This window comes from Nematolebias whitei, chromosome 13 (assembly GCF_014905685.2).
Source record: "Nematolebias whitei isolate Nwh7 chromosome 13, NemWhi1, whole genome shotgun sequence".
Classification (NCBI taxonomy): domain Eukaryota; kingdom Metazoa; phylum Chordata; class Actinopteri; order Cyprinodontiformes; family Rivulidae; genus Nematolebias; species Nematolebias whitei.
This window is the reverse complement of record NC_056510.1, coordinates 14465776-14477251: the sequence shown is the minus strand read 5'-3', so window position 1 is coordinate 14477251 and position 11476 is coordinate 14465776. Positions and strand designations below refer to the sequence as shown.

At 39.3% G+C, this 11476-nt stretch overlaps 1 protein-coding gene across 1 annotated transcript in view; it reads right to left on the bottom strand.

Annotated features, from left to right (window-relative positions):
* Positions 1-2972: 2972 nt before the first annotated feature.
* Positions 2973-11476, bottom strand: part of LOC119419057 (pyridoxal kinase) — a 12509-nt gene continuing 4005 nt past the window's right edge. The window contains exons 3-11 of the mRNA XM_037686357.1: positions 8321-8425; positions 7412-7495; positions 7283-7317; positions 6994-7079; positions 6855-6900; positions 6659-6770; positions 6363-6499; positions 6188-6254; positions 2973-5117 (exon numbers count right to left, since the gene is read on the bottom strand). Of these exons, the coding sequence (XP_037542285.1) occupies positions 4981-5117; positions 6188-6254; positions 6363-6499; positions 6659-6770; positions 6855-6900; positions 6994-7079; positions 7283-7317; positions 7412-7495; positions 8321-8425 (809 nt within the window). The 3' untranslated portion in view covers positions 2973-4980. The remainder of the gene's footprint in view (positions 5118-6187; positions 6255-6362; positions 6500-6658; positions 6771-6854; positions 6901-6993; positions 7080-7282; positions 7318-7411; positions 7496-8320; positions 8426-11476) is intronic.

The window sequence follows — 11476 nt, the reverse complement described above, 5'->3', positions numbered from 1 at the left end:
CTCACTGCAATGGTTACCAGTTCACTTTCTACAAATCATTGAACAGTTTCACACCCCATCTCTCTTATTTGCTACAGCCGTATGTCCCACCACGTTCCCTGAGGTCAGCGGACCAGTTGCTCCTCACAGTTCCAAGAACTCGTCTTAAGCGCAGAAGTGACAGGGCCTTCTTTGTAGCAGGACCAAGACTTTGGAACGAGTTACCTCTGCTTGTCAGACAGGCCCCCTCCCTCTCGGTTTTCAAGTCCCGTTTAAAAACGTAATAAGAGGAACATAGGGATTATACCTGGATAAAAATAAAACCAGGTCTAAACAAAGTACCAGAAGTGGTACCTGTACCACAGTTCAAGAACCACTGTGAACATTACACAACTGAATTCAGAAATAAATAAATGAATGACTGAATAAATAAATAACAAGGGAACTATCCCTTTAAGGCTGAAGGTGTCTAGAAATAATAGCCTGTCTGATTATCTGGGCTAATGCTGGCTATTCTTGTTGTGGATTAGTGCTGGAGAAACAGAGCTGAGTCGCCTCGCCCCGTTCAAAAAGCATCTAACACGTGCCTGCTTGTTCACCTTTATTAATATCTTATTTTAAAAGTTTTAAGGTTTTATATTTACAACATATCTTCACTATCATTGACACACCTCAGTGAGATTAAATAAATAAGGATTTTAAAGCTGAAGTATACTGGTCATTTGTAAGCAGATGTTTAAACTAACAGGAAAAAGGTAGCTCCCTCTTGTGTTCATATTGTAGAACAGCAGCCTCTTTCACAATAATCTTGAAATATTAAAGCCCTAGAATTTCTTGAAATGCATATTCCTAAACATCTTTCACATCAATTTTAAACTAAGACAATCTTAGGTTAAAAAATGGGAGTTGATACACCTCATGAACCACATGTGATGCAAATGACAATAAAGAACCTTGAACCTTATGTGATATTGCGACAAATCACGCTCAGAGTATGCGTTGTGTAAGTATCTCAGCCAACACATTAAATTTTAGAAGAAACTTCCAGCAGAACTAGGTTCAGGACAAGCGGCCATCTTCTTCGACTGGCTGGGTTTGAGAGGAACAGATACACAATGGCAGGTCGAGAATCACATGTTGAGATAGAAATAATTTCAAACTAAAACTATTCAGTTGTAATAATTCATTTTAATAAATTACCAGGTAGGTCAATTTGTCCTCCAGTAGTCTAAGCCTGTGGCAGCATAACAAACCAACCCTAACTATAGGATTGATTAAAAAGGAAAGTCTTAAGTCCAGTTTTAAATTTGGACAATGTGTCAGCCTTATGGACAGAAACTGGAAGTTGGTTCCACAAGAGAGGAGCCTGATAACTGAAAGATCTTCCTCCCATTCTGCTTCTGGAAACTCTAGGAACCGCAAGTAAGCCTGCAGTCAGAGAGCAAAGTGCTCTGTTAGGAAAATATGGAACATTAAGACCTCTATGAGGGAGCTAGGTTGCCGAGAGCTTTGTAGGTTAGAAGTTCAAAAACGTTCAATACAAAAACAACTGGACTTTATTTGTAACAGAAGACGTTTCGCTCCTCATCCGAGCGAAACGTCTTCTGTTACAAATAAAGTCCAGTTGTTTTTGTATTGAACGCTTTTTGAATTCATCATGTCCTGGATGACTGAGAATCTTCACCAGCATATAGGTTAGAAGTAAAATTTTGAATTCAATTCTGGATTTGACAGGGAGCCAGTGGAGAGAAGCTAAAACTGGAGATATATGATATCTCCTACTAACTCCAGTTAAGATTCTGGCAGCAGCATTTTGGATTAACTGAAGACTTTTTAAAGAAGTATTTGGACACCCAGATAATAAACCATTGCAATAGTCCAGTCTAGACGTGACAAATGCATGAACCAGTTTTTCTGCATAATTTTTAAATGTTTCTAATTTTGGGCAGCACGGTGGCACAGTTGGTAGAGCTGCTGTCTCTCAGCGAGCAGGTTACCCCGGTTCAAAACCTGGTCCAGGGGCCTTTCTGGGTTTGCATGTTCTCTCTGTGCATCTGTTTTTTTTTTTCCCCAGGCACTCCGGTTTAATCCCACAGACCAAAAACATGCACATTAGGCTGATTGGTAACTAAATCGTCCCTAAGTGAGTGAGAGAGTGAAAGGTTGTCTCTATGTGGCCCTGTGATGGACTTGTGATCCATTCAGGGTGTACCCCACCCCTCGCACAGTGATAGCTGAACATGGGCACCAGTGGCCCCCACGACCCAGAGAAAGCCGGTAAAGAAAATGGATGGATGGATGGATGTTTCTAATTTTATCGATATTACGCAGGTGGAAGAAGGCGGTTCTAGTAACGTTTTTAATGTGGGGGATAAAAGACAAGTCCTGATCAAAAATAACTGAGATTTTTAACATTAGTGCTGGAAGCCAGATTAATGTCATCCAAGGAGGGCGAAAGACTGAAAATATATTCCTAAAATGCTCAGGTCCAAAAGCTAAAACCTTATTTGTTTGATATCCTGATGCATGCTCATGCTTATTTGTTTGAGTTTAAAAGCAGAAAATTTAGGGTCATCCAGGTTTTTATGACATGATTGTAGTAAGTAACTGACTGGATTCATTTGGTTTCATGGACCTGTATAACTGTGTATCATCAGCATAACAAATACAATTTATCCCATGCAGTTTAATAACATTACCTAATGGAAGCATATACAAGGTAAAGAGTATTGGTCAAAGAACTGAACCCTGAGGAACTCCATGACTAACTTTGATGTATGAAGATGATTCACTATTTACATTTACAAATTGGAATACAGTAATCAGATAAACATGATGTAAATCAATTTAGAGCTGTTCCTGTAATCCCAATATCATATTCAAGTCTGTAGTAGAATATTTAACATCAGCCATCTTTGCCTGTCGGCAGTAAGCAATAAAGCTGAACGCTAATAACGCATACAAATAGAAGGCACACATTTTCAGTAAAAGATTTATTTTCTCTGTTCATATAGTGCTCTACAACAGAACAACAGGTAAAGGCTTGGCACTTCACTCTTAACACTACGTGTGAGGGTCTGCTTTTAGCGAAAAACAAACATTCAGGACATTTTGCCTCTCTAAACCTGTTAAGGCTAAACAGTGTGGTCTCTTGTACAGATTCTTTTTGTGAGCTGTAACAAAGATGAACACGCATTGCATCATTTAGTAAATATATTAAAGATTATCTGTGCAAATACCTCAATTTGAGATAGAACATGAATCTAACATGTTACACACCTGCTAGTTCAACAGAGCATTGCATAATTTAAAAAAAGTAGTTAAACATTTTTCACGGTGGTTACTATAATTATCATTTAAATAAAATTGTATCTATAAAACAGTAAGTTTAACCAGGTTAGTGAGAATTTGCATAAAATGGTCAACATTGTCTTGGCGTGACAATAGATATCCGAGTACTTCACTAAATTTACTTGAAGCCATAAAACATTGAATAGCATTTTAAGCACACAGCATGCACTTGTATCATTTGATCAAAGTCATTTAGCAGAAATACACCCACTACTTTTCAGGATGGGGCAATGATTTTTCAATATTTGTAGTCTAGGTAAAATAGGCGAATTTGAGGAATTAGCACGATCTTCGCAACTGTTGTAAAAAATAAAAATAAAAAGTGACGCACCCAGTGTCTCTTTCTGCCATTGTAGTTTATTTTAAAAGGATTGTAAAGTGGAACTATGAGCATAGGTAAGTGCAGCTTTACTGCCAGAATACATGCATACTCCTCCACATTTATCTATTGGATTAGTGAAAATAAAGGAATATAAAAACCGCAAGCTAGCAAAAAATCATCAACAGCACATGTCTCTGTACCTGAAGTCCTTTTAATTAGAGCAGTGGTTCCTAAAGTTGAGGTTGGGAACTGACTCTGCCTTATGAAGGTTTGACATCTAATGAATCAAATTATATTTTCAACTCTTGCTAATAGTTTATATAATCTTATTTGTTTATATATATAAAAAAGTAGCAAATATATAATCACTGAAGACTTTTTTGTTAAAAAGCTCATTAGTAATGTTTGTACAATTCAGCCAACAGGAGTCACAAGTTTCTGCAACTTTGATTTTGTGGGTTTAAAGGTGAAAACTTTGGGAACCACTGGGTTTTTCTAGCTGAAGACTTTGGGTGATTAAACTTTAATTCACGGAGAGCCCAACCATGTGGACGCTCATTATTATTATAGGCAAAAACATAAAACGGGCAATTATACAAAATCAAAGTAGCAACTGAGATTAGCTCTCATTAAGACTGTTTTCTCTGCCTCTATAGTTTGTCGTGCTGTGTCAATTAGCCCTGCATCAGTAAAAAAGTAATTAGGAACATGTGAGACACATGAATTGCTGCTTGTGTTTGTAGAAATTTAAGAAGGGTTGGGTGGAAGAAAGGTCCAACAATTACTGACAAATTCAAATGTTTTTTTTCTAAATTGTCCATCCCTTACTGCTTCTGCATCCCTCGTGGACCTAAAATGTTTTCACGTAATTACAAACAGTATACTAGTGTGCTTATAATGCCCTGTGAGCAGTTTGCTTCTAAGTACTTGAGGTTAGTCATGTGACGGTCCAAACAAGCAACGGCATGATCATGCACAAATCACTGGGTTCCTCTTCGGGAGAACTGGAATGATTTATTTTCTAAGAAATATGTTTTTACGATGTTAAAGACAATTCAAGAGCATTTGTGTATAATTCTTAAACCTAAATAATCATTTTGTTTTTACTGACAAACGGATGAAGTCGACACAGGCCGGAACAGACACGTGGCAGTGATACCAGTGTGTTTGTTGAGGGGGAAAACGCAGCGCATCCTGTTGTCGTTGTTGTACTCTCTCAGAGGTTTTGTAAGGCAGAGACACGAGACTGTCTTTGATGGGAAAATCCTACCTGGGTCCCGGTACACCATCTGGATTTGTACCAACACAACATGAATGCTAACAAAAGTCTAACATTTTTTGTCCATAGACGTTTGTAAAACCTTTGCTTCTATTACGACGGCAGGATTCTCAATGTCAGCTTTGCTCTGGATCATCCTCAGCTCCAGCTGTGCAGGACTGGGCTTGTTCCCAGGACCAGCCACCCCTGAATGAGGAAAAAGGCAGCAATCAGCAGGTTTGTAAACTTGTAGGCACAACCCCATTAGTGTTACTCCTGCTCCTAGAACACACAACACCCCTGGCTAATAATTTTAAGTCACAAAAGAGGTAATGGTTGAAATATTTCCTTACACAATTAAACAGCTCTTCAAGAAGCTGGTCTGTCGTCTGTGTAGCTGATTCCTTTTAGAGTTTTTGTCAGTTACGATTTTCGTCCTTGCTGCTATTATGTACATTATAGGCATATTGTTGCTGTTATCTGCACGAAACAATAAAAAAAAAAAGTCTAACCCTAAGAACTGCTGGTGGATAAGGTTTTGGCATAACAAGTATAAAACAGCAGACTAATTTTATTATAGTTAGCCAAATGCTAGTAAGAAGAGTAGTAATATTTAAACATAAATGTTACATTCACTCTAAAGCTTTGTTTGAAGTGAGTGCTTGAAAACCTTTAGTTTGCAGGTTCAAATAGTCAACTATACCTCCTTTTCATCCCAAAAATATTCAAGACACTCTTAGGCACTGGTGATTGTACAAAACAGAGACAACTATTTGGCTTTTAGCAGCTTCAACAGAAAAAAAACTATAAACTATCTGAAATACCAACAATGAAGCAGTTTTTATGTGCTGCTGATTATCCATGCTGCCGATCTCCTGCTGCTGATTATTTCATGCTGCTGTAATCATTCATACTCATCTACTCACAGACTCATGTTCGTGCTGCTGTTGTTCAGCATATTGTTTTGAACTCCCGGGGTATTAGTGTTTAGCGTATTTCTTAGTTTATAGCTTAGATCTTATTACTGTTTCTATTTACAATATATATATTTGCTATTGTTGGACGTAACTGGGACCCTGCGTACACAATTTTGTTCCACCTCATGTACCACATGTGACGTGAATGATAATAAAACCAACTTGAACTTTTAAAAGACTTGCTTTAAGAAACTACAGGACGTCGTATAAAACTGTCATTTTGAGTTAATACAACACAAGCAGACGATAACAAGATGTCAATATCCAAAGTGAGGAGCGCGTGACAGAAACAAACCCTACCATTAGCATAAGTGATGGTCCTCTTAATGACATGGTGCATAACGGAAATGGTCTTTTCACAGGCAGTCTGAAACACAGTCAAAAGAAGACGCTACACTAAACTGTATTTTTGTGTGAACAGAAATGAAACATTTAACGAATGGACAGTCGACTTTTTACTGAAAGCACAGCGGACCTTTAGGTCGTTGGGGTGATGATGAGTCCAGGCTAGCAGCATGGCAGCAAACAGGTCTCCTGTTCCCACAAACACAGCATCAACTTTAGGGATGTCCAAACTAATTTTCTGACAAGTGCTGGTCCCATCTGGTTTTCCTGCAGAGAGGATCAAAAACAAGACAGATGGCAGTGGAACTCCTCTCAGCAGGAACCAAATTATTGTGTAAAGAAACAGTCTTTGATTGAGAATGTCAACGTCAAATGTTATACAGATTTTCATTTTGAAGCTCTTTAACAAAGAGGTCAATAACTTACTTATTATTTGGCTCCCAAGGGCCACCAAAAACTGATCCCCACGTTTAGATGGCAAGTCTGTGCTTGTGAGGACCACCGTCTCTGGACCCATTTCATGAAGCAAGTCCATCACCTGGAGAACAGAACCAAGGACTGAACTCTCAGGTGCCACAAACGAATAAAAACTCAACAAGCAAGAAATGTTTATGCTGGTCACCTTGATAGCATCATCCTCTGTGGAAATGTTCTTCCCAGTTAGCAACCTAAAGTAAACCAGAACAGAGAAAAAAGTGCGAGAAGCTTTAAATCTTGATCAATTTCTTCTTTTCTTTAACAAGTTTTTAACGTGAACTCACTCTGCTTCAAACTGGTTGGGGGTAAGGATTTCTGCCAAAGGCACAACTTTATTCTTGTAGATAGGCAACAGCTTCTCTGGAACATACTGATACAAGAACAGAACAAAACAACAACTTTTAAATAACCGTTTCAACCAGCTGCCTAAAAAGACATCAATGCATACAAACCAAATGAACACAAAACGTTTGTGCAGTGCTTTAAATGTAAAACTATTGAATTATGTGCATAAAATGTCCATTCAGATCTATACACAGGACAGAAAACCATGCACAGTTATTACATGCTTACCATCGCACCATGGTCTCCCAAGACAGGATCACAAACTGCAAAGAACAGAAGTCTCAAACATGAAATTTTAAATCAAGTTAAGAAAAATTATTTTTGACTGTTTTAAAATGGAAAACCCAATTTACTCACCATACACCAAGCTGGGATTGGCCTTCTTCAGTTCCTTGATAATATCAACCACAGTTTCCAGGAAGGATGTGTCCCGGCTGTACCCTTAGGGGAAAAGTTGTAACGATAACGAAAAGATTATAGAGCTCATAATAAACTGATAGTACAAAGATGACTCTACTGGTCCATTATTTCTGCATGAAATGCTGCATTTCTCTTCTTCACAGATCAATATATTTATCTGCACAAACGTGTTTTTGTGATCCGTCAGCAAATGTTTGCCCTGGAGTGAAAATATTTACATCCTTTTAGAGTCATTTAATAATAAATGTCAAGTTTGAACCAATTATGTTACTTAAAAATAAGACTACAAGTCTCACTGTGTCTTGTGGGCGGTGGGATGAGTTATTTTTACTGCCATGAAACAATGGTGGACACATACATCTTAATGAATATGAATAATGAAAATGGTCCCTTGTGACTTACATCAATTATATTTTCATTCATAAGGATGTGATGTGTAAATGTTTTCACTGCTGGATTTGACGAAGTCAGAGAGGTCAATACATCAGGCTGCATTTATACATATTTTCATTATTTAGATTTTTTTTTTCCTAAGCTGATTTGAGTCAAATACTAAATAATAAAAACACTAAATTACAATGTTTGCTTTTGTCCGAACACATTGCAACATATTCATTCAAAGACTGACCAAAAGTTAAATATTGGTATTCATAAGTACATTAACTTTGAGTTCAGTTCTGGACTTTTGGTAATAAAATTTTAATTATTGCAGCATCAATTTATTTCTCAGAAATTATCCAAAAAATCTAAATGCATTGACCTACAGTTTAGGTTTTCATAAAAAAAAATATTGTAGACTATGATCAAAAGCATATGTGCAACATTTTGTGCTTCACACTGCCTCACCTGTGAGAATGTAGTCGTAATGGTTGACATTGTTGAGCTTGATGCCGTCGTACAACACGTTCAGTTCCTCTGCGGTCAGAACTTGCCCCTTCCAGTGGGCGTAGCCTGGAAGAAAACGTGATGCAGGACACCTTTCAGATTTATAACCGATTCATTCATTCCTCGATTCATTCATTCCTTGATTCATTCATTGCTTCATTCCTTCCTTCCATCCATCCACCATCTCCCGCTTGTTCTGAAGTCAGGTCATGGGGCAGCAGCTTGAGCAGGGAGAGCCAGACATCTCTTTCCACAGCCACCTCTTCTAGGAGGATTCCAAGGAGTTCCCAGGCCAACCGAGAGACATATAGTCTCCCCAACGTCTTGGGTCTTCCCTCAACTGGCTCCTCTCGATGTGGAGGAGCAGCAGTTCTATTCAGGGTCTCTCATGGATAACTGAACTTCTCATCCTATCTCTAAGGGAGAGTCCAGCTGCCCTTCAAACACATGCATCCATGATCTCGTTCTTTCTGTCTCTACCCAGAGTTTATGGCCATAGGTGAGGGTAGGAATGTAGACCGACCAGTAAACAGAGAGCTTCGCCTTACAGCTCAGCTCTCTCTTCACCACAACGGACCAGCACAGAATCCGCAATACTGCAAACGCCACACCAATCCATTAGTCAATCTCACATTCCATTCTTCCCTCTGCAGGCTGCGGACCGCTTGGCCCTCCTGTGCTCCTCAGCTGCCTCCAGAGTCCCACCAGCCACCAAGGCCCAATAGGACTCCTTCAGCTTGACAGCCTCCCTAACCCAGCGTGTCCAGCACCTGAGTTCAAGGATGGCCACAGTGAGAAGCACCAACAACCCAGTGGCCACAGTTCAAGGCAGCCACTTCAACAACTGAGGAGCGGAACATGGCCCACTCGGACTCAATGACCCCCGCCTCAGCTGGGATGCGGTTAAAGCTCTCCCAGAGATGTGAGTTGAAGATCTTTCTGATGGGTTCTTCCACCAGGTGTTCCCAGTAAACCCTCATTACACGTTTGGGTCTACTGGGTCTGTCCAGTATTTTCCCCCGCCATCTGGTCCAACTCACTAGAGGTGGTGATCAGTTGACAGCTCAGCTCCTCTCTTCACCAAAGTGTTCAAAACGAGCGGCTGCAAATCAGATGACACGACTACAAAGTCAATCATCGATCTATGACTGCGTCCTGGTGACAAGTGCACATACGGACACCGTTAGGTTCGAACACGGTGTTCGTTCAACAGAACACCGCTCTGGTTCAGATGAGAGAGGCTGTTCCTCCCAATCACGCCCCTCCAGAACTGACTAACTGATTGGATGTGATTAAAAAAACACAGATGACTTAAACTGGTGGAAAATTTAATCAATTATTGCTCTGCCATGTCCCTGAAAAATTAACTACAATAAATAAATAAATACAACTGTGTTCTCAATAAAAGAACATTTATCCCTACCTAAAATGCCAAAAATATGCTTTTTGTAAAATTAACCTAAAGTTGCATTAGCATTAATTTACAGTGGATGTGCCCTTCTCTGCTCCGCATTTCCAGCCCCCAACCTCTTTGTGATGTCGGGGGCCGAGCTGGGGCCTCCACACGGACTGAATGGGAACCCTGTATCCCGACTGCCAGTTCCCTTCTTTGTTTTCCGTTCACATTTTACCTCGAAAAAACTGTTAAACGCTGATCTGACTGCTAATGAGTAGAGACAAAATGAACACAGGCAAGGACACAGTTTGGCACACTGGAGGACAGAGTTCACACAAAGTCCAATTCTGACCCTGAGCCAGTGAACGCACCTCCAGAGAAAAAGCTCACAGGGAGAGAGATGTTTACTCAGGGAATATGTACAAGTACACGCTGCTGCCTCCAGTGCCAATAAATATTTATAAAGAATAGTACTTAAGTACACAACTACAATTCTGAAAAAGTTGAGAGATTGCGTAAAATGCAAAAAACAGAATCTCATAAACTCATATTTTATAGAATGGAACAAAGTATTAAGCCTTCTTTTTCTTTTTCTTAAGAGCAGTTGTTGATATTACTGAAGTGATTTTTGTGTAAATGTCTCAAACTCCTGTTGCTGAAACAAATTCCTCACATACTTCAGCGCTTGAACCCCAGATAATAATCCGATCATCTCTGCGTGTGTCCTGAGCCCTTCTTTTTTCACCAGGCTATTGTTTTCCTTTACGGGGCAGCGGGAAACATTTTCCATCCTTGATATCAAATTTGTGAAAAAAGGAAAGCTCTAGTTTACTTCCCACATGCTGTTTAGTAGCATCTATCTGCTATGAAAGCTAATAAATCTGATGTTTTAAAAAGGAGAGCTGTTTTGGAAATACATTTTCTCTTCGTAAAACTCCATTCATTGCATTCTTTTGTTTTTAAAACAGATTTTTCTTTGGAAATCCAAAGAGTGACGAGTCATTGCCAGCCGTGGGAATTGTTTCTGATCTGCTTCAAACGAGTGTAAATAGAAAAGTGTGTAAATTATATGAGGCCAATGACATGTCTCATTATGAGTGAGCAGGTAGTGCATTAGTCTCCAAACATAATCAAAGGGAAAGTGTTTCTACACACCGTGAAGGTTTTAATGCAAGTGGATTATGACACCTGATCAGATGTTCTGACATCTATAGTGGCACCGGACAAATTTGTTAGACACACAGGATTGACCAAATAAAAATAATACAAGTTGGCGTTTAGGAGTAGACCTGACGTGATAAACAATAAATCAATTAATTTATTTATCTACCTCATTTTTATTTAATGGCTTTACCGTTTCTTCGTGTCTCTCTCTTTCTACTGAAGACACTGGATGACAAAAGGCTCAACTCCGGTGCTCTTCACTGACCCCTCCCTTTCTCTTTAAAATCTGTTTTAACCATCAAAAATCGTGTCTTTGGATCGTTAAAAGCAGCTAAGCTGGGAAGCTAAGCTAAGCTAACAGGCCGACCTCGGGGAAAGAAAGTCCGTCTTGTGGTAGCTCCAAAATTCATGGTTGAAACCGGTGCCTTCGTGTAAAAAGTTGTTTTTCTCTGCAAAAAGAAGCTGAGAACTTGTTTACTGATTTTTTAATTAAAAGCTTTGTGTGAAAAATGCTAAAGAGCTCAAACCACACTGAGCATCCGCCATTTTGATTACAC